The sequence below is a fragment of the Piliocolobus tephrosceles genome, chromosome 13, assembly GCF_002776525.5.
Source record: "Piliocolobus tephrosceles isolate RC106 chromosome 13, ASM277652v3, whole genome shotgun sequence".
Taxonomy (NCBI): Eukaryota; Metazoa; Chordata; class Mammalia; order Primates; family Cercopithecidae; genus Piliocolobus; species Piliocolobus tephrosceles.
Window position 1 is genome coordinate 7,726,887 of NC_045446.1, and position 22,393 is coordinate 7,749,279.

Genomic DNA, 22,393 nt, shown 5'->3' on the forward strand with positions numbered 1-22,393 from the left:
TTTTTTTTGACAGAGTCTCACTCTGCCACCAGGCTGGAGTGCAGTGGCTTGATCTCGGCTCACTGCAACCTTTGCCAACTGGGTTCAAGTGATTCTCATGCTTCAGCCTCCCAAGTATCTGGGACTACAGGCATGCGCCACCATGCCTAGCTAATTTTTATTTTGAGACGGAGTCTTGCTCTGTTGTCCAGGCTGGAGTGCAGTGGTGCTGTCTCGGCTCACTGCAAGCTCCGCCTCCCGGGTTCATGCCATTCTCCTGCCTCAGACTCCCATGTAGCTGGAACTACAGGCGCTCCGCCACACCCGGCTAATTTTTTGTATTTTTAGTAGAGACGGGGTTTCACTGTGTTAGCCAGGATGATCTCGATCTCCTGACCTTGTGACCCGCCCATTTTGGCGTCCCAAAGTGCTGGGATTACAGGTGTGAGCCACAGCACCCAGCTGAACTCATCCTTTTTTATGGCTGCATATATTCCATGGTGTATATATGCCACGTTTTCTTAATCCAGTCTATCACTGATGGACATTTGGGTTGGTTCCAAGTCTTTGCTATTGTGAATAGTGACGCAATAAACAAATGTGAAAGCACATTATAATTTACATTACCATCCCAGAAATGGAAATACTTAGGTGTAATGAATATAAAAAAATATGCAAGATCTATATGAGGAAAACTACAAGACTCTGATGAAAGATATCAAAGAAGAATTAAATAAATGGAGAGGCCTGGGACCTAGGCTCATGCCTAGGATTCCAGCGCTCTGGGAGGCCAAGGTAGAAGGATCACTTGAGTCCAAGAGTTTGAGATGAGTCTGGGCAACATAATGAGACTTATTCTCCACAAAAAAATTTAAAAATTAGCTTGGTGTGGTGGCACATACCTGTGGTTCCAGTTACTCAGGAGGCTGAAGAGGGAAGATCGACTGAGCCTGGGAGGTTGAGGCTGCAGCCAGCTGTCACTGCACCATTGCACTCCAGCCTGGACATCCGAGTGAGACCTTGTCTCAAAATTAAGTAAGTAAGTAAATAAATAAATAAATGAATAAATAAATAAATAAATAAATAAAATGGAGAGATATTCCCTGTTCATGGATAGGAAAGCTTCATATTGTCAAGATATCTCTCCTTCCCAACTTGATTCCATCAAAATCCCAGGAAATTATTTTATGGATATTGACAAACTGATTCTAAAGCTTAGATGAAGTAGCAAAAGACTCAGAATAGCCAACACAATATAGGAAAAGAACAAAGTCAAAGTCAGGGCCAGGCGTGGTGGCTCACATCTGCAATCCCAGCACTTTGGGAGGCCGAGGCAGGTGGATCACCTGAGGTCAGGAGTTCGAGACCAGCCTGGCCAACATGGTGAAATCACATCTGTACTGAAAATACACAAAATCAGCAGGGCGTGGTGACGTGTGCCTGTAATCCCAGCTACTGGTGAGACCGAGGCAGAGAATCACTTGAACCTGGGAGGGGGAGGTTGCAGTGAGCCGAGATTGAGCCATTGCACTTCAGCCTGGGTGACAGAGTGAGACTCTGTCTCAAAAAAATAAAAAAGTTAATAAATAAATAAACAAACAAACAAATAAATAAAACAAGATATCGCTGCATCCTGATTAGACTGGCTAAACTCTAAAACATTAACAACACCAAGTGCCCACAAAAATGTGGAGCATCAGGAATTGTTTCATTGTTGTTGCTGGGGACAAAAAAAAAATGGTACAGGCACTTTGGAATATAGTTTGGCAGTTTCTTACCAAACTAAACAGTCTTACCATATGATCTAGCAATGGTGCTCCTGGGTATTTAAAACAAATAAATTGAAAACTTACATCCACACAAAAACCTACACACAATTGTGTATAGCATCTTTATTTGTGATCACCAAAACATGGAAGCAACCAAGATGTCCTGAAGTAGGTAAACGGATAAACAAACAGTGGCAATTCATAAAATGGAGTATTATTTAGCAATAAAAAGAAATGAGTTGGTTGGGCGTGGTGGCTCATGCCTGTAATCCCAGCACTTTGGGAGGTCGAGGCAGGCAGATCACTGGATGCCAGGAGTTCGAGACCAGCCTGGTCAACATGGGGAAACCCTGTCTTTGCTAAAAATACAAAAATTAGCTGGGCATGGTGGCAGGCACCTATAATCCCAGCTACTTGGGAGGCTGAGGCAGAAGAATCACTTGAACCTGGGAGGCAGAGGTTGCAGTGAGCCCAGATCATGCCATTGGACTCCAGTCTAGGTGACAAGAGTGAAACTCCATCTCAAAAATTTAAAAAATTAAAAACAAACAAACAAAAAGAAATGAACTATCATGCCATTAAAAGACATGGAGAAACCTTAAGCACACACACAAATGAAAGAAGCCAGGCTGGGCACAGTAGCTCATGCCTGTAATCTCAGCACTTTGGGAGGCTGAGGCCAGAGGATCACTTGAGGTCAGGAGTTCGAGACCAGCCTGGCAAACATGGTGAAACCCTGTCTATACTAAAAATACAAAAATTAGCCAGGTATGGTGACTCGCACCTGTTATCCCAGCTACTCGGGAGGCTGAGGCAGGAGAATCACTTGAACCTGGGAGGCAGAGGTTGCAGTGAGCCGAGATCGCACCATTGCACTCTAGCCTGGGCAATAAGAGCGAAATTCCATCTCAAAATAATAATAATAATAATAATAATAATCAATGTTGAATGAAATTCAGCACACAGGTTTAATAGCGGATTAAGTACAACCTAAAAATAAAATCTACTGCTTATTTTTAAAAAACCATGCTGATAATTTTTCTGAGCCTAGACTTTAAATCCTTTTTACATTTAGACAAAATGTATTATTTGCAAGGCTTGAATATACACAGCATTCTTCAGTAACACAGCTACTGTCTGTGTTGACGAACAGCTGCACTTTGACTTCTTTGGAACTTGATCAGGACTTGGTCACATTTCAGAAAATCACATCCTAGCATAAAGAAAAGACAAATATTTAAGGTGATGGACACCTTAGTTGTCCTAGTTTGATCTTTACACATTATATGAATAGATTAAATGATCACATACACCCTGAAAATATGTACATCTATTATGTATCAATTAAATAAATAAATAGGGCTGAGCGCGGTGGCTCACGCCTGTAATCCCAGCACTTTGGGAGGCCGAGGCAGGTGGATCACGAGGTCAGCAGTTCGAGACCAGCCTGACTAACATAGTGAAACCCTGTCTCCATTAAAAATACAAAAAAATTAGCTGAGCATGGTGGCGGGCGCCTGTAATCCTAGCGACCAGGGAGGCTGAGGCAGGAGAATCGCTTGAAATTGGAAGGCAGAGGTTGCAGTGAGCCGAGATTGTGCCACTGTACTCTAGCCTGGGCAATAAGAGCAAAACTACGTCTCAATAAATAAATACATAAATAAATAAATACGAATAAAATTTAAAACATAAATGACTAAAAAAAATTGTTTTTAGGCCGGGCACTATGGCTCATGCCTGTAATCCCAGCAGTTTGGGAGGCTAAGGTGGGTGGGTCACAAGGTCAAGAGTTCAAGACCAGCCTCGTCAAGATGGTGAAACCCTGTCTTTACTAAAAAATACAAAAATTAGCTGGGCATGGTGGCTCATGCCTGTAATCCCAGCTACTCGGGAAGGCTGAGGCAGGAGAATCACTTGAACCTGGGAGGCGGAGGTTGCAGTGAGCCGAGATCGCACCAGTGCGCTCTAGCCCAGGCGACAGAGGAAGACTCTGTCTCAAAAAAAAAAAAAGTTTTTTTAAAAGAAAAGAGGCTGGGTGCGGTGGCTCACGCCTGTAATTCCAGCACTTTAGGAGGCTGAGATGGGCAGATCACCTGCGGTCAGGAGTTCGAGACCAGCCTGGCCAACATGGCGAAATCCCATCTCTACTAAAAATAATAAAATTAGCCAGGCATCGTGGCACACACCTGTAATCCCAGCTACTCAGGAGGCTGAGGCAGGAGAATCGTGTGAGCCCAGGAGGCGGAGGTTGCAGTGAGCCAAGATCCCACCACTGCACTCCGGTCTGGGCAACAGAGAGAGACTCTGTCTCAAAAAAAAAAAAAAAAGAAAGAAAGAAAAAGAAAAGAAAATCCTGGCAAACTAGTGGTCTCTGAGTGGCCAGTTTCACTGCATGCCGATATCCCATGTGAGTTTGTAGCCATGGATTCACTGCAGTTTTGTAAAGAAGGGCAAGCATCTGACAGCTTCACATACCATGAATAGTAACACATTCACACATACCATGTTATTACCAAACACTTTTCTTTATGATTCCTCTGCAGTACAATCAGGATATTATCTAGACATCAAATATTATTGTATATAGGTAGGGTTTGTTCTATATGAATTTCATTGCAGGATAGTAACAAAATATTTATTACAAGAATGATGGAATCGGCCCCAGCTGAACGTCTGTGCTTTGAAATGAAATCTGAACTCCTTAATCAGTCCTCAGGCTTGCCATAACCAGCCTGGCTGTTGTAGAGGCTCTGTCCCCTCCTCCCACCAATGCCAGCCAAAGGGATTTATTTGTATGTCCCAGAATGTGTCAGCACTCTCTTGTCCCTTGTCTTGGGACAGGCTGTTCTCTCCCTGAAATGCCCTCATCCTCTCCCTTCACTGTCTCAACAAATTCAGTGCTCCCCAGCCTCCATTCTCAAGTCCTTCCTTCACAACCTGTGCCACAGCTGTGCTGCACCAGCAGCCTCGCTTGATTTTCTTTAAATAACTCATTTTCCATCAATAAATTGATTTTTCAGAGAAAAGTTGATATCATAATCATAAATAGGAAACCAGTATGAGTAGTCCTGAAAATAAAGTTGCTATAAAAATAAATATAAGACAAATACAAGTTAATAACTTTTCATAGAATTGTCAGTAGACCCTCTGAGGCTAACTGAGGGGAAGGAATGGGGAGGCAGATTAAGAAGTGTTAGCAACCTGTTAACACCCTTGACATATCCAAAGGCTTGAAAGAAAATAGAAAGAATAACTTTCTCTTTCGGTGTAATTTAATGCTGTCCCTTTTCTCCCTAAAATCACCTGCAATTTACTGCAATCCATTTATCACTCAACGCGCTAGATGCTGCCAGTAAACCAATGGACCAGACAAGCACAGCCTATGCCCCTACAGACTCACAGTCGGCTGGAGGAAAAACATAAGCAACTCGGGAATGGCTATAAAATGTCATTGCTTGAGAAAATAATTTCTGGCCGGGCGTAGTGGCTCACGCCTGTAATCCCAACACTTTGGGAGGCCGAGGTAGGCAGATCACCTGAGGTCACGAGTCAGAGACCAGCCTGGTCAAAAGACGAGTTCGAGACTAGACTGGTCACCTCTTTAGTAGAGATAGTGAAGGCCCGTCTCTACTAAAAATACAAACATTAGTCGGAGGTGGTGGCATGCGCCTGTAGTCCCAGCTACTCCGGAGGCTGAGGCACCAGAATCGCTTGAACCTGCCTGGGAGGGGGAGGTTGCAGTGAGCCAAGACGACGCCACAGCACTTCCGCCTGGGCGACAGAGCGACACCGTCTCAAAAAAAAAGAAAAAGAAAATAGTTTGTGTTTCGGGGCCTCTCACTTCTCCAGCGTCCCCGATACGCCCGGGGATTGCAGAGAACCCACACCTATTCGTAGATTATGAGTAGCAGCAAATTAATGATTTATAGTCTTTTAAAAGTTTTTTTTTTTTTTTTTTTTTTTTTAAACATAAAAAGAGTGGGGAGTTGAAAGTAATGCTGTTTTTTCCAGGCACTCCCGGGGACCCACCGCGGCGAAGCCTGCCAGGATCGCGGGCGACCAGCGGCGGCTCCGGTTCCCCGGTCCGGGCCCGGCTCGGGTTACGCTCTGGGTGGGGGCTCCGCAGCGGCTCCCTAGTTAGGGGGCGCCCTGGTGGGCTCCAGCTTTAGGGGTCGCTGGAGCGGCTCTGGCATCACCTCGGAGTTGGCGAAGCGGGAAGAGCCCCGCGCCAGTGCTGCCCCTACAGAGCTCTCAGGGAGGGGTGGAGGTGAGGTTACCCCCCGCCCCTACCCCTGCCTTCCCCTCCGACGCCCGCGGAGACGACTGGGGGCTGCGGGGAGGGGTTGTGCCGTGAGCGGGCGGGTTCCGGAGGCTCCGAGGTGGGGCGGGGCCCGAACCGGAGTCTAGAGTCCCTGCGGGGGGGGGGGGAAGGAAAGACGGGTGGCGCGACCCTCTGTCCCCGCCCCGGGGGCGGAGCCCAGGTCCCAGCCTGCGGAGCGCGAGACCCGCCGAAATCCGCCCGAGGCTACCTGTGCGGCTCCCGCCGCCCTGCACCCGGATCTAGGGAGACCCGCCCCCTGCCCCAGCGGTGCTGCGGCCCTCGGCCCCAGCGCTGGTGCTGGTGAGGCTTCTCTGTCCATTTCACCCCAGGCGTATCCGCCGCGACGGCCATGGCGCGAGGAGACGCCCCGCGGGACAGGTGAGTGGGCCCGGGTGGGTGCGGACCGGGACCCAAGTGACCGGGGGCGTTGCAGACCCGCTCCCTGGAGGCGCTCCGAGGCGCAGAGAAGACCGGATCGAACTACAATTCCCATCAGCCGACTCCCTCTGCCGCCGGAGCCGGGGTGATGGGGATTGTAGTCCGCTCCGGAGGGGGCGGCCTGGGAGGCGGGAGGGCCCGCGGAGGCGGGTGCGTCCTCGGGGTGACCTTCCCACCGATCCCCACAGCTACCACCTGGTCGGGATCAGCTTCTTCATCCTGGGGCTGGGCACCCTCCTTCCCTGGAACTTCTTCATCACCGCCATCCCGGTGAGACTCCTGGCGGCGTGGCAGCCTCGTGGCCACAGCCAGCACCCCTCCCTCCAGCCCTTTGGGATGTGGTTTACCGGGCACTTCCTCACCGCGCACCTGTGACCCCTCGTTGAGCTCATTTATGGGCAGAAGCTCGGAGCCACAGAGAGGGGAATGCTTCCCGCATGACTAGGAAAGCAGAACTTCAGGAATGCCCACATCTCAGAGGGCCAAGGCCACCAGCCCGCAGGGTCTGGAATGAGCAAAGGCGCTGCCCACCCACCTCCTCTATGTGTCCTTATTCCTGAGTCAGTCACCCCAAAAGTCGGTTATCGAACGTTTGATTTTCTTTGAAATACCATGAATTTCACTCATTCACGCATTCATTCATTCAACAAACGTTTAATGTGCACCTACTGTGGAGAAGGCACTGGGGACACAGGAGGAAACAGCAGGGAGTGTCTTCAGGGAAGGCAGAAATGTGGGGTTTGCGTTGTCTTTGGGACCAGGTTATTCATCTGTATTCACTGCAACAACTTTGCAAATGCCTCTTGGACACTGGCTCTGTACTGGGCCCTGGAAACCCAGAGATGAATCAGCCCCTGGTCTTGAGAGCAAGAGGGGCCAAAGAGCTATTAATAATGTAACATGATGCGCGACATTCCAGGCTTACAGCAGAGTGCAGTGGGTCCCCAGGGGATGGAGAAAGTTTCTTCTGCTTCATGGAAGAGATTTGTAAATTGGGAGTAGGGTAGGCAGAGTGCATATGGAGGGGTGTAGTCAGTAGGACATTCCAGGCGGAGGTGACAGCCACGCCCAAGGCAAACAGGCAAGAGAGGATCAGCCTGTTTAGAGAGAGATCCAGAGCCAGGGCTGCCTGGAGCTTAGCTGGATGGAGCAGAAGATGGGGCACAAAGGGAGACTGGGATCTGATTCTGAAGGGCTGTTCTATTTGGGGCTTTGCCCTGCAGGCAATAGGTAGGCATGAAGCGGGGTGTTGAGGAATGAGGAGGTTAAGCAGAGGAGTGGCAGGCTATGTGCTCTAGAGAGAATGCAGTTGGTCAGCACCTAGGCCAAAGCCTGGCTGACAGTAGGCGCTCAATAAATACCCCTGGAATGAATGAATCTAGCAGCTGCTGCAGGAGTGGGGATGGGGGCTGGAACCAGGGCACTGAAGAGAAGGGGCTGTCCAAGGCTGGATCGAGGCTTGTGCTGGGGGCTCTTAATGCTTGGGCTGTGTCTCAGACTTCAGCCATTTAACTCAGTGCACATTCGTGGAGCTCCGACTGTGTGCCAGGCGCTGGGGACAGAACAAGGACATGGCAGACAAGTCCCCACAGACAGTAGAAAGCAATCACAAGTGGGGGGAAGGCAGTGGGGTAAGGCTGAGAGGTGCTGACCCTCCGTCACCTCCCCACCTGGCAGTACTTCCAGGCGCGACTGGCCGGGGCCAGCAACAGCACAACCAGGATCCTGAGCACCAACCACACAGGCCCCGAGGATACCTTCAACTTCAACAACTGGGTGACACTGCTGTCCCAGCTGCCCCTGCTGCTCTTCACCCTTCTCAACTCCTTCCTGTACCAGTGGTGAGAGGCCTGCCCTGGCTCCTGTGCCCCCTGCCGACGCAGCTTCATTGAGGCCTTCCCCCGCACCCCCCATCCCCCAGCCCTACTGCCCAGCCCTTCCCCAGCCTCCTCTGGCCTGGGCCCCACTGATCCACTCTGCCCCCTTCTGAGCAGCGTCCCAGAGACGGTGCGCATTCTGGGCAGCCTGCTGGCCATACTGCTGCTCTTTGCCCTGACGGCAGCATTGGTCAAGGTGGACATGAGCCCCGGACCCTTCTTCTCCATCACCATGGCCTCCGTCTGCTTCATCAACTGTGAGCACCTTCACCCCCTCCCCAGCCAGCCCATGCAGGGCTTCAGCCTGGCCTCATCACTGAAAGGGCCCAGCATATCTGAGAAGGGAAGCCAGCATCATGGTCACTCATATCCCTGGTGAAGAAACTGAGGCCCAGAGGGAGGGGAAGGGTCACTTGTCCGGTGACCTAGGAGCAGGCTTCCTGGTCGACAGCCCCACAGACCAATGGCTGCACTTCAGAAAAGGACTGACTGGCGGGTGTTGCCCCAGAGTGCCCAGAGTCCCTAGGGAAGCTCACACCTGTGCAACCAGAGTCCCCTGTGCATCCTGCCGACACCTCCTCCAGGGAGCCCCTGAGTCGTGCCTAGTTGAGCAGCAGCCCCCATCCCTGTCTTCCACAGCCTTCAGTGCAGTCCTACAGGGCAGCCTCTTCGGGCAGCTGGGCACCATGCCCTCCACCTACAGCACTCTCTTCCTCAGCGGCCAGGGCCTGGCTGGGATCTTTGCTGCCCTTGCCATGCTCCTGTCCATGGCCAGTGAGTGCACTTGGGTGGCTGAAGGGCTGGGGCGGCCTCTGAGGTTTGGGGAACGGAGAGGGCATGTGAGAGCAAGACACCTGGGTTCTGGGTGAAGATGGAGGTAAGAGGGTGATATGGAAATGGGGATTGGGTCTGGGGCTAGGGAGTGGGGCTCATGGGCCCTGCAGTGAGGAGTAATAAACAAGCGAGAACTGGGTTAACTCAGGGACAGGGGCAGGATTCCTGGGGCCAGTACTGGCATGTGGCAGCAGGTTGAAGTTGAAGGATGAGGGGATGGGTTTGGGATTCAGATAGTCTTGGATTTGATTCTGCTTCACCGCTTACCAGCTAGGGGCACTGGACAAGGCTTGTCACCCCTCTGTGCTAGTTTCCCCACCTATGTGATCGTTCTAGCTCCCTGCTCAGATTATAATGAGCATGCAATAAGAGAAGGCTCCTGGCACATAGTACGTGCTCAACAAAAATGACACGTAGGGGAAAGTGGGAGAAGGGCAGGGCTGCTCTGGGGCCCTGTACAAGATTCCCATTTTCAGTGAAGAGAGGCTGGGAGTGGGTCTGAGAAGTGCACAATGGGAAGTGGGACAAGAGTTGGAAGCCCCGTGGGAGCCGGCGGGACCAGGTGCCTCTTCTGCAGCTGAAGTTTCTCCGCAGGTGGCGTGGACGCCCAGACCTCCGCCCTGGGGTACTTTATCACGCCCTGTGTGGGCATCCTCATGTCCATCATGTGTTACCTGAGCCTGCCTCACCTGGTGAGCCTGCTGTTGGGCTCGAGGCCCCACCTCAAAGCATCTTGGATAGAGTCCTGAGTCTGAGACCCTGAGAGAGGCCAGGGGAGGTGGAGGAGACCTGGCCTCAGCCCTGACCCCCAGAGAAGACACTGAGGGACCCCAGCCTCCAGGCCAATGATGTGGGCAGGGATCCAGACACCTCAGGCAAGCCAGGCAGGCCCAACACTTTCCTGTCCTTCTGCAGAAGTTTGCCCGCTACTACCTGGCCAATAAACCATCCCAGGCCCAGGCTCAGGAGCTGGAGACCAAAGCTGAGCTCCTCCAGTCTGGTAAGCCCTGAGACCCTCCTGGGGAGGTGGGAGATGCAGAGGAAGCTAGAGCCACCTCCCCTGGGAAGCCGTTCCCTCTGTTCCCAGCCAGAGCCCACCCCTAGTAGCCTTCTGCAAACGGGAAGATAATGAAGGGAAGTTGGTAGGATTAAAGTCATTCCTGCTGTTGTTTGGGCCTCAGTTTCCACCTCTATAAAATGGGGAGGCAATAGAGCTTCCATGCATGCAAACTTTGGATCCAAAGACCTCCGAATTTGAGTACTGCTTTCACAACGTCTCAGCTGTGTGGCCTGAGATAAACCACTTAGCCACGGCACCCTCTGAACCTCAATGTGTCATTTATAAAGCAACGGTAATGAGATAATCCATCTAAGGTGCTTTGCTCATCGCCCGACCCATGCATGCGCTTCCTGGTAGCTGTGCGTGTTTCCATCATGAATTCGCTTCACCTGCAGCCTGGGCTGGAGGAAGGGCACTTGTTTTTTTTGGGGGGGCGGGGGAAAGGGGGTGCGGTTTGTTGTTATTTTGAGGCAGCATCTCACTCTGTCACCTGGGCTGCACTGTAGCGCAATCACAACTCAACTGCAGCCTCAACTTCCTGGGCTCAAGTGATCCGCCTCAGTCTCCCAAGTAGCTGGGACTATAGGTGCAGGCTGCCATGCCCGGCTAATTTTTGTATTTTTGTGGAGATGGGGATTTACCATGTTGCCCAGGCTGGTCTCGAACTCCTGGGCTCAAGCAGTCTGCCCACCTCAGCCTCCCAAAGTGTGGGGATTACTGGCGTGAACTACCATGCCCAGCTGAGGATCACTTGTTTTAACTGCTGGGAATCTCCCTTCATTGGGCCTGGCTGTTGGGAAACCTGGGTCATAAGCATGACCCCTCCTCCCCCCTCCCCCCTCCCCCCAGATGAGAACGGGATTCCCAATAGTCCCCAGAAGGTAGCTCTGACCCTGGATCTTGACCTGGAGAAGGAGCCGGAATCAGAGCCAGATGAGCCCCAGAAGCCAGGAAAACCTTCAGTCTTCGTTGTCTTCCAGAAGGTTTGACTTGGATATAGCCCCAACCACCATCCCGGGGGAAGAATGGGGCTCACATTGTCTCCCCCAAGGTCATAGGGTCATAGTGGGTCAGGGACACAGCTGGGCCAGGCCCCAAGTGTCCTGCTCCCAGATGGGGCTTGGGCAAGAGGGTGGGGCCCTGGGACTGCCCTGCCTGCTCACACCCCTGCCTCTGGCTCCCAGATCTGGCTGACAGCGCTGTGCCTTGTGTTGGTCTTCACAGTCACCCTGTCCGTCTTCCCCGCCATCACAGCTATGGTGACCAGCTCCACCAGTCCCGGGAAGTGGAGTGAGTGTCGGAGTGGAGAAGACAGCAGGGCGGGGGGTACAAAGGGGAGAGGACGGGAGAGGGGAATTGGGGGCCAGTATGAGCTGCAGCCCTTTCCCTCCCAGGTCAGTTCTTCAACCCCATCTGCTGCTTCCTCCTCTTCAACATCATGGACTGGCTGGGACGGAGCCTGACCTCTTACTTCCTGTGGGTAAGCACACCAGGGCTGGGTGATCCAATGTTTTAGGAAGCAGTTTGGGATCCGAGGTCTTGAAAGAGCATGGAGGTGATTTTCCGGTAGTCCAAGTGGCCTGGCAGTGGAACCACTGGCCAAGCGGCAGGGAGCACCTGGGCCCTGGAGACGTGCAGGCCAGGGCTTGCACTGTGAGCTCCTTGAAAGCAAAAGTCACGTCCAGCTGACCTCTGTGTCCCCAGCATGCAGCCTTCGCTGCTCAGAGAAGGTTACATGGAGGTTCCTGCACCAGGTGAGGGACTGAGCAAGAGTCTTAGTTTTGGGGTTGGTTTTAGCCATGGTGCTGTGTCTTTAAATGAAATCTTCCAAAGAGACAATACATTAAGCAGGTGAAAGAGGAGCTGGTCTCATCCAAGTCAGGACAGGAGCTGATCTACAGCTTCTGATCCCACTCAGAAACCCCATCTGCCCCCAGGGGGTTCTGGGAACCACCAGGGGATGCTCTGAGGAACCGAGTATGTAAACTGTAAATGCTGTGGAGAGCACAAGATGGAGCCTGGGAGAGGCAGAGGTGAGCCCCAGGCCGGTCCCTGATTGCTGGGTGGCCTTGGCCCAGGCCCCAACGCTGGGTCCTCCCTCATTGGCTCACAGGGTAGGTCAGGTCAGAGGTCACGGGGTGACAGATGGGTCTATCCTATGGGTGGGCCAGGTGTGGTGGCTCATGCCTATAATCCTAGCACTTTGGGGCCAGACGTGGTGGCTCAACGCCTGTAATCCCAGCACTTTGGGAGGCCGAGGTGGGTGGATCACGAGGTCAGGAGTTCGAGGCCAGCCTGGCCAACATGGTGAAACCCCGTATCTACTAAAAAGATAACAATTAACTAGGCATGGTGGTACATGCCTGTAATCCCAGAGAGGCAGAAGCTGCAGTGAGCCGAGATCGCACCACTGCTCTCCAGCCTGGGAGACAGAGCGAGACTGTGTCTCAAAAAAAAAAAAAAAAAAAAAACCTAAAATCCGAGCACCTTCAGAGGCCAAGGCAAGAGGATGGCTTGAGCTGAAGCTCAGGAGTTCAAAACCAGCCTGGGCAACACAGTGAGACCTTGTCTGTACACACACACACACACACACACACACACACACACAAATTTTTAATGAAAAAAAGAGGCCGGGTGTGGTGGCTTACGCCTGTAATCCCAGCACTTTGGGAAGCCGAGGCAGGTGGATCACTTGAGGTCAGAAGTTCGAGACCAGTCTGGCCAACATGATGAAACCCCCGTCTCTACTAAAAATACAAAAATTATCTGGGCATGGTGGCGGTGGGTGCCTATAGTCCCAGCTACTCAGGAGGCTGAGGCAGGAGGATTTCTTGAACCCAGGAGGTGGAGGTTGCAGTGAGCTGAGATCAGGGCCACTGCACTCCAGCCTGGGCAACAGAGTGAGACTCCACCTAAAAAAAGAAAAAAAAAAAAGTACTCTATGGGTGTCCTGAGATGCCCTGGAGCAGAGACCTGGGTCCAGGGACCACACTGACCCCAGCCTCTGCCACAGCCAGACGAGGACAGCCGGCTGCTGCCCCTGCTGGTCTGCCTGCGGTTCCTGTTCGTGCCCCTCTTCATGCTGTGCCACGTGCCCCAGAGGTCCCGGCTGCCCACCCTCTTCCCACAGGATGCCTACTTCATCACCTTCATGCTGCTCTTTGCCATTTCTAATGGCTACCTGGTGTCCCTCACCATGTGCTTGGCGCCCAGGTCCGGGGGAATGGGGTGGGGTGGGGGACTGGGAGTGGGGAGGTGGGTTCAGTCTTTGGGAAGGGACCGCCTTTGAGGGAGGGACGGCCCATCCTGCTTCTGGCCAGCCCAACCTTAGCTGTCTGCAGGCCTTGCTGGCACCCCCTGCCTGGCCAGCCCTTAACTGCAGGGGAGAAGAGAACTGGGCTAGTGAGGTACCTGCCCAGCAAAGTAACCCAAGCACTGGTTCTGGGGCCTCCTCAATAGGCCTCAGTTTCCCCATCTGTAAAAAAAAATGGGTTGAACTGTCATCCCTCAGGGCCCATCTAGCTGTAAAATTCTCAGGTGAAGGAGAGCTAAGGTTTTGACCAAAAACAAGGTTCTTGGGCTATTTCCTCAAGGGGCAATGGAGTGGAGTGGAGAATCCAGAGAAAATGAAGCTGGCAGGGCAGACAGGTTGGGAGCACAGTGGAAAGGGCAGGCTGTGGAATCTGGAATCCCATCATGTTGGACCCAGAGGCCCTGAGAGATGTCCTTATCCAGCAGCCTCATTTACAGACCAGGAAACTGAGGCCCAGAAAGACGGGGCCAGTTTTGGTGACAGAGGGGTTGGGTCAGAGCCCAGACTGGATGGGCAGAGGGCGGTGGAGTCTAGGTCTGGACCGAGCGTTTTCTAAGAGCTCCTGTTTCCGGGTGTTCTAGGCAGGTGCTGCCACACGAGAGGGAGGTGGCCGGCGCCCTCATGACCTTCTTCCTGGCCCTGGGACTTTCCTGTGGAGCTTCCCTCTCCTTCCTCTTCAAGGCGCTTCTCTGAAGTGGCCCCTCCAGGCTCTTTGGCAGCCTCTTCTCGACATCTCCTTCTGAAGCTGAGATCCAGCCCAGGGCGAATGGCGAGCTTGGCTCAGGCCTCTGCTGGGTGGAGGCCTCTGGGCCTGGGGCTACCAGCAGAGGGCAGGAGCTGCTCTTCATCCACTTGGAGTGCTGCGGGGAAGAATTCACCACCGGTCATTCTAACCCTCACCCAGGAATGGGGGTGACTTGCACAAGACCTCATGGAAAGGACGATGTCTAGAGAAGAGAGGGTACAGGGCATGGCCGCTCCCCACCACCAGGTCTGCATTTGTTCATCATCACCAGGAGCAGAGGCAACCAGAGGGTTCAGAGTGGGAGGTGGGCCCAGCCCAGGGCAGGAGCTCCTCGTCCTCCCAGGCCTCAGCGACCCAGGGTAAAAGGTGCTAGGGAAGTTGCGGGGACCTGGAAGAAGAAACAGGTGTTGAGGACCTGAGAGTGCTCAAAGGGCCAGGCTCAGCCTCAAGCAGTGTTTTCATTGCCAACACTTACTGTCCCCACTCCACACAACCCAGCTGGGCCTGGGCCCCAGAGCCACAGCTAGCCTGCATGTGTGCACTGGACTTTACAGTTTGCAAAGCTCTTCCATACCCACTCTCTCACTGAAGCCTAATTGAGGCCCTTGAAAGGAGCTGGGCAAGGATTGTGCTTCCCCCATTATACAGGCGAGGAAACTGAGTCCTGGGGAAAGTGACTGGTCCGTGGTAGAGCCGGGACCCAACCCCATCTCCCTCCTCCCTGTAGGTGCTGTTCTTCCTGCCCAACACCTGTTTCTCTTTTCCTCAAGGGGTTTGGGGCAGGAGCCCTGGGCACTTACTCCCCCTTTTTGCTGTTTCTCCTTCGGACCCTGCTCTTGGGTCTAATAACAACCCCATTTATTTGTATGATGCGTTCACCAAGTCTTTATTTCCGAAGTGCTGTTGGCTCTATTGGCCTCAGTGAACTGGGTGGGGTCGGAAGGATTGTACCCCATTGACAGGTGGGATGACTGAGGCCCCGAGAGGGGTAGGGATTGGTGGTCATCTCTGTGCTGGGTCCTCTGGACCACATGATAGCTGGGGGGTACTGACCTGCAAGGAACCCTGAGCTCCTGGGCAGAGCACCTGGTTCGATGGACAACTATTGCTCTCCCCCTCCATGAGTCCCTGGGCTCTCACTGGCATCCTCTGCCTCCCCAGGGTCGCTTCTCAGAAATCTGGCCTTAAGAGAGGCAGTCAGTGTGGGCAGGGCTTTGGCGACCCCACCAGTTCTCTAGAGGATGAAGGAAAGTCTGCTTCACCACACACCTGCACTACCCTGCCCATCCCAGAGAAAAGCAAGGGTTTTCTGCCCACCTGCCTTTGTGAACATTCACTGAGCACATATTAGATATCGGATGCTCAGCCAGCACAGGGTACCTGCTCAGAAGCCAGGGGCTCTTTTGGCATCAAAGAGGAAGATGGGCAAGATATGACCTTGGTTGCTGAAATAAGCCACAGGGTAGACCCCAAGTAAGGATTCATTCCTTCGAGCACTGTTCACAGGCAGCTGCCCCGGCCAGGCCCTGCCTAGGCTGGAGACTCTGAAACAAAGGAGACAGTCTTCACTCCCAAGGCCATGGGAAGCCAAATGTAACTTGTGATACGTCTTGTGAGGGCCCTGCAGAAGCGTGTCGAGGGAGCCACTGATCCCACCTGAGAAGTGAGGGCAGTCATTCTGGAGGAGGTATTTTCCCAGCTGGGCCCTGAGGGATGAATATGAGTTTGCTAGTCTGAGGTAGAGGAAGGGCAGAAGCAGAGAAGCCACAGAGGCGTTGATCCCTGCAGTCCAGTGGGGAGGTGATGGGGCCTAGACAGTGGCTTAGAGAGGAGGACTGATACAGGAGATGAGGGAGGCTGCCTCTATGGAGGCCAGCTAACCTCGTGGACAAGTGCATGCATGCTGACCCAGGGTCCTGGGTTCAAATCCAGGCCCTTTTCTTTATGACCTGCCTGAGCTGGAGTCCTGGAGTGAGGTTGGAGCTAGAGTACCACCTCTGATGATATTAGGGAAACGGTTGTTGGAGTCCTAGGAGTCTCTTGCAAGACCACTAGGCCTAGCTGTGCTGTTTGACTGGGACTGTTGGGGGCAGGACCCCAACACTTGCTGGGTTCCCTTCTTCTCTACCTTCAGAGGAGAGGACAACTGTTGTCCATTGTACCTAAAAGCTCCCTAGAAGCCGGGCGTGGTGGCTCATGTAATCGCAGCACTTTGGGAGGCCGAGGCGGGCAGATCACCTGAGGTCCGGAGTTTGAGACTAGCCTGACCAACATGGAGAAACCCCATCTCTACTAAAAACACAAAATTAGCCAGGTGTGGTGGCACATGCCTGTAATCCCAGTACTTGGGAGATTGAGGCAGGAGAATCACTTAAACCCAGGAGACAGAGGTTGCAGTGAGCCGAGATCGCGCCATTGTGCTCCAGCCTGGGCAACAGGAGTGAAACTCCACCTCAAAACAAAACAAAAGCTCCCCAGACCTGCCAGATCCACCTGGGACCAAGAAGGCAGACACCCACCTGCCCCCCTCATAGGCCAGACAGTCCCAGGAAACCCACTGGGGCCACCCATCACCAGAGCAAGCCCAGTGGAGGGTGGGGCCCAAAAAGAGGACACTTACCCCTCAGGTGTCCTTATGATGTCACAACCTGGGATTCCGTCTTCCCATCCTCCTTCCCAGTACACCCAGCACAAGTTTATCAGCTCAGGATGCAGGGGCTTTGATGTTGGAAACATTCTTGGACTGGTTGGCTACACCTGCCTGCCCCTCACCTGACGCCTAGTCCCCAGCTACTGCTGCCTCCCCACCCTGTCACAGCTCTGCCGACAGGCCTGGATTCCCGCAGATGCAGTCATTTTCCATCAGCAAACACTTGCACTGCACAGGGCACTAAGCTAGGCTCAGTGGGGAGACATCTTTACCCTCAAGTTCTGACCCTTTTATGGAAGAGGAGACTGGTAGTTGGAATTCTACTACGTGAGGCCAGGCATGGTGGTTCACGCCTATAATCCCAGCACCTTGAGAGGCCAAGGCGGGCAGATCACTTGAGGTCAGGAGTTTGAGACCAGCCTGGCCAACATGGTGAAACCTGGTCTATATTAAAAAAATACAAAAATTAGCCAGGAGTGGTGGTGGGCACCTGTAATCCCAGCTACCCGGGAGGCTGAGGCAGGAGAATCACTGGAACCTAAGAGGCAGAGGCTGCAGTCAGCCGGGATTGTGCCACTGCACTCCAGCCTGGGTGACAGAGCAAGACCATCTCAAAAATAAAAAATAAAAATAATTCTACTACATGAAAAGCATTTGACATTTGTGATCTGCTTTTCCACCTGCCTCAACATGCCACATGTTGTCAGAGTTTGGCCCCTTTTGAGTGGCCCCAGAGGCCTCCCTACCTAACCCTCACACCCTGCTTTGTATGGGAATGACATCTCTGGCCAGGGCTGACTGGACCAGGGCCGGGGTCTGAGCCATGGCAGCCACCTACTGACTGGCCAGCAGCCTATGAGGTGGCCTGGTCCAGGTTCCCTGAAGAGAGGAACCAATCAGATCATCTCTCTTGGGAGAATGAAGCCACAATATGAGTGGGGGTTGTCTTGAGGTTACTGGCACATTAGAAAGAATACGTCATAGGCAGGGTCAAGGTCACAGGCAGGGTCATCAATATAATAGAATGGGGCATTGCTTTGTGGTCACTAGAGTCATCATGATATCCTAGATGGAGCCAGTAACATCCTTGTTCTTCTTGTTCTTTCTTTCTTCTCAAGGTATCTTGAACAAACTATTGTTGACTGAGGTCACTTGGCGAGATGCCCCCCCTCTTTTTTTTTTTTTTGAGATAGAGTCTTGCTCCGTCACCCAGGCTTGAGTGCAGAGGCACAATCTTGGCTCACTGCCACCTCCGCCTCCTGGGTTCAAGTTATTCTCCTGTCTCAGCCTCCTGAGTAACTGGGATTACAGATATGTGCCATTATGCCTGGCTAATTTTATCGTATTTTTACTACAGACGGGGTTTCACCATGTTGGTCAGGCTGGTCTTGAACTCCTGACCTCAAGTGATCTGCCCGCTTTGGCCTCCCAAAGTGTTGGAACTACAGGCGTGAGCCACTGCACCTGGCCTGGACTCCCTTTCCATTGCAGCCCGAGTTTGTGAAGCAGAAGCCCTGGGCACTACCCCATTTTACAGATGAATAAACTGAGGTTCCATGGAGCTCAATATTAATAGAATGTAAGCAAAAGTAGTAAAACAGACAGCTCCAAGGGCCTGTGCCTTTGAAAAAACAAACAAACAAACAAACTGAAAAAATGAGCGACTGTTGGAACCACCTTTGTTGGAACTCTGGAAAATAATCAAAGATTTACAACAACCCCAAGCAAGTGCTGAATCAAGAAAGTGGCAACATAAAAATAATGAGAGTTTTGCAGTGTTTTACCTGCCCTTGCTCCATTTCCCTTCTGGGTTAGTGGTGGTGTGAAGATGGCATTCCCAATGTGGGACCCTAGCTCCTCAAGGGAGCAAAGCAGACTTGGTTCTCAAAGGATTGTATCTATCAGTTCCGACCTGTCTGGGGACTACCTAAAGAACTGATGCCAGTTCTTTAGGCATGTCTGATGTCTGATGCCAGACATTCGCTTTTGTTTTGCCTAACTCAGAAATCTCTCAGGATGGAAAAGCTTCTACTTAGCGGACAGTTCTCCAAAACACTGAAAGGCGAATTAACAAACCCCTGCTGTCTAGAGCAAAGATTACAGTTTACATGAACAACAGACAAGCTGAAAGGCTGTAAGGAAAAGCAGGGGAGAGATTCTTTAGAGAACTGAAAAGCTCCCTCAAATATCAGGGAATTTAGAAAGCCATATACATGCAGGGCAAGATGCATGCTCAGAGAAGACTCAAGAAGTCCAGGCGTGGTGGCTCACACCTGTAATCCCAGCACTTTGAGAGGCCAAGGCAGGAGGATCCCTTGAGGCCAGGAGTTCGAGACCAGCCTGGGCAACATACCAAGACTCCGTCTCTACAAAAATAAAAATAAAATAGCAGGGCACATGATGGTACATGCCTGTAGTCTTAGGTGCTTGGAAGGCTGAGTCAGGAGAATCAGTTGAGGCCAGGAGTTCAAGCCTGCAGCGAGTTGTGACTGCACTAGTGCACTTCAGTCTGGGCAACATAACAAGATCCTATCTTTTAAAAAAAAGGAAGACATTAATGGAGGAAATGAGGAACGAAAAGATACGAGACGTAGAAAACAAATAGCAAAATGGCACAAGTAAGTCTTTCCTTATCAGTAATTACTTTTTTTTATTTTTATTTTTTATAAACAGAGTCTCACTCTGTTGTTCAGGCTGGAGTACAGTGGTGTGATCTTGGCCCACTGCAACCTCTGCTTTCTAGGTTCAAGCAATTCCCCTGCTCCAGCTTCCCAAGTAGCTGGGACAAGTGTGCACCACCACACCCGGCTAATTTTTGTATTTTTATTAGAGACGGGGTTTCACCATGCTGGTCAGGGTGGCCTTGAACTCCTGGCCTCAAGTGATCTGCCCGCCTTGGCTGCCCAAAGTGCTGGGATTACTGTGCCTGGCCTCAGTAATTACTTTAAATGGAATTGACTCAACTCTCCAATTAGAAGGCAAGATTATCAGAATGGATTAAAAAAAATTTTTTTTTTTAGAGGCAGGATCTCACTATGTTGCCCAGGCTGGTCTCAAACTCCTAGAGCTCAAGTAGGCCTCCTGCCTCAGCCTCTCAAAGTGCTGGGATTATAGGTATAAACCACCATGGCTGGCCCAAGAATGGATTTTTTAAAAATGTGATTCGACTAGGGCCGGGCGCGGTGGCTCATGCCTGTAATCCCAGCACTTAATTTTTCTTTTCTTTTTTTTTTTTTTTTTAAGACGGAGTCTCGCTCTGTCGCCCAGGCTGGAGTGCAGTGGTGTGATCTCGGCTCACGGCAAGCTCCGCCTCCCGGGTTCACGTCATTCTCCTGCCTCAGCCTCCCAAGTAGCTGGGACTACAGGCCCCCACCACTAGGCCCAGCTAATTTTTTGTATTTTTTTTAATAGAGACAGGGTTTCACCATGTTGGCCAGGATGGTCTCGATCTCCTGACCTTGTGATCCGCCGGCCTCAGCCTCCCAAAATGCTGGGATTACAGGCGTGAGCCACTGGGCCTGGCCAATCTCAGCATTTTAGAAGGCTGAGGCGGGCGGATCACCTGAGGTTGGGAGTTCGAGACCAGCCTAACCAACATGGAGAAACCCATCTCCACTAAAAATACAATATTAGCCGGCTGTGGTGGTGTATGCCTGTAATCCCAGCTACTCGGGAGGCTGAGGTAAGAGAATCGCTTGAACCCGGGGGGTGAAGGTTTCAGTGAGCCAAGATGGCACCACTGCACTCCAGCCTGGGCAACAAGAGTAAAATTCCATCTCACACACACAAAAAAAGATTCAACTGGGATTACAGTGGCTCACGCCTGTAATCCCAGCACTTTGTGAGGTCGAGGAGGGCAGACTGCTTTAGCCCAGGAGCTCGAGACCAGCCTAGGTAACACGGCGAGACCTCATGTCTACTCAAAAAATTTTAAAATTAGGCACGCATGGTGGCGTGTGCCCGTAGTCCCAGCTACTCAGGAAGCTGAAGTGGGAGGATTGATTGAGCCCAGGCGGTAGAGGCTGCAGTGAGCCGTGATTGTGCCATTGCACTCCAGCCTAGGTGACAGAGCAAGACCCTGTCTCAAAATTAGTTAATTAATTAATTAAATAAAATGTGATTCAACTATAAACTGTCTATAAGAGACTCACTTTAGATCCAAAACCACAACAGACATACATAGAACATGCTACCTATACACAAAAGAATATATAACCTCAAGTGTGTGCGAAACACTCTCCAGGACAGATCGTATGTTAGGTCACAAAACAGTCTCAAAGTTTAAAAGACTGAAATCATAAAAAGTGTCTTTTCTGATCACAATGGAATGAAACTGGAAGTCAACGACAGAAGAAAAGCTGGAAAATTCACAGATATGTAAAAATTAAACAACATATTCTTAAAAATTAATGAGTCAAAGACATCAAAAGAGAAATTAGGAAATACTTTGAGATAAATACAAATTAAAATACTACATAGCAAAACTTAAGGGACGCAGTAAGAGCAGTGGTTAGAGGGAAATTTATAGCTGTAAATGCCTACATTAAAAAAGAAGACCTCAGAACAATAACCTGACTTTAGAACTTAAGGAACTAGGGGCCAGGCACCATGGCTCATACCTGTAATCCCAGCACTTTAGGAGGCCAAGGTGGGCGGATCATGAGGTCAAAAGACTGAGACCATCCTGGCTAACATGGTGAAATCCCGCCTCTACTAAAAATACAAAAATTAGCTGGGCGTGGTGGCACACCCCTGCAGTCCCAGCTACTTGGGAGGCTGACAGGAAAATCGCTTGAACCCGGAAGGCCGAGGTTGCAGTGCAGTGAGCCAAGATCGCACCACTGCACTCCAGCCTGGCAACAGAGCAAGACTCCATCTCTAAATAAATAAATAAATAAATAAATAAATAAATAAACTTAAGGAACTAGGAAAAGAAGAGCAAACTACACTCAAAGGTAGCAGAAGGAAGGAAATAATAAAGATTAGAGACAAACAAAATGGAGGGAGAAAAACAATAGAGAAAATTAATGAAACCAAAAGTTGGTTCTTTGAAATGATCAACAAAACTGACACACCTTTAAATAGCTTGACTAAGAAAAATAGAGAAAAGCCTTTAAGGTACTACAATCTAGTATTAAGAAATTCAAGTGGGGACATTACTACCAATTACAGACATACCTAACACATATTGCAGGCTTGGTTTCAGACCACTGCAATAAAGCAAATATTGCAATAATTTGGAGTTTCCCGGTGCATATAAAAGTTATGCTTGGGGCCGGGCGCAGTGGCTCAAGCCTGTAATCCCAGCACTTTGGGAGGCCGAGACGGGCGGATCACGAGGTCAGGAGATCGAGATCCTCCTGGCTAACACGGTGAAACCTCATCTCTACTAAAAGAATACAAAAAA

At 51.2% G+C, this 22,393-nt stretch overlaps 2 protein-coding genes across 4 annotated transcripts in view; both read left to right on the forward strand.

Annotated features, from left to right (window-relative positions):
• The window catches only part of LOC111533669 (pyruvate carboxylase, mitochondrial-like), a 1,148,173-nt gene that overhangs the window by 550,905 nt on the left and 574,875 nt on the right, over positions 1 to 22,393 (forward strand). The gene's annotated exons all lie outside the window — the stretch shown is intronic.
• SLC29A2 (solute carrier family 29 member 2) lies at positions 5,856 to 15,233 on the forward strand. 3 transcript variants are annotated; one of them, XM_023186171.3, is made up of 12 exons: positions 5,856 to 6,447; positions 6,696 to 6,777; positions 8,185 to 8,348; positions 8,502 to 8,641; positions 9,024 to 9,158; positions 9,813 to 9,910; positions 10,134 to 10,218; positions 11,128 to 11,261; positions 11,463 to 11,568; positions 11,673 to 11,758; positions 13,292 to 13,491; positions 14,173 to 15,233. In XM_023186171.3, the coding sequence occupies exons 1-12, from the start codon at positions 6,419 to 6,421 to the stop codon at positions 14,282 to 14,284; spliced, it is 1,371 nt and encodes a 456-aa protein (XP_023041939.1). In that variant the 5' UTR covers positions 5,856 to 6,418; the 3' UTR covers positions 14,285 to 15,233. The 3 variants fall into 3 exon arrangements, with proteins under 3 accessions (XP_023041939.1, XP_031789775.1, XP_023041940.1); XM_031933915.1 differs by having other exon boundaries at positions 13,296 to 13,491; XM_023186172.3 differs by lacking the exons at positions 11,128 to 11,261; positions 14,173 to 15,233 and having other exon boundaries at positions 13,292 to 13,452.

What these genes read in the sequence shown, in the direction of transcription:
- SLC29A2 (XM_023186171.3), top strand. Translation starts at nt 6,419, where the DNA reads ATGGCGCGAGGAGACGCCCCGCGGGACAG. An exon ending in AGCTGAGCTCCTCCAGTCTG is followed by an intron (nt 10,219 to 11,127) that starts GTAAGCCCTGAG and finishes CCCTCCCCCCAG; the next exon opens with ATGAGAACGGGATTCCCAAT. An exon ending in TCTTCGTTGTCTTCCAGAAG is followed by an intron (nt 11,262 to 11,462) that starts GTTTGACTTGGA and finishes TCTGGCTCCCAG; the next exon opens with ATCTGGCTGACAGCGCTGTG.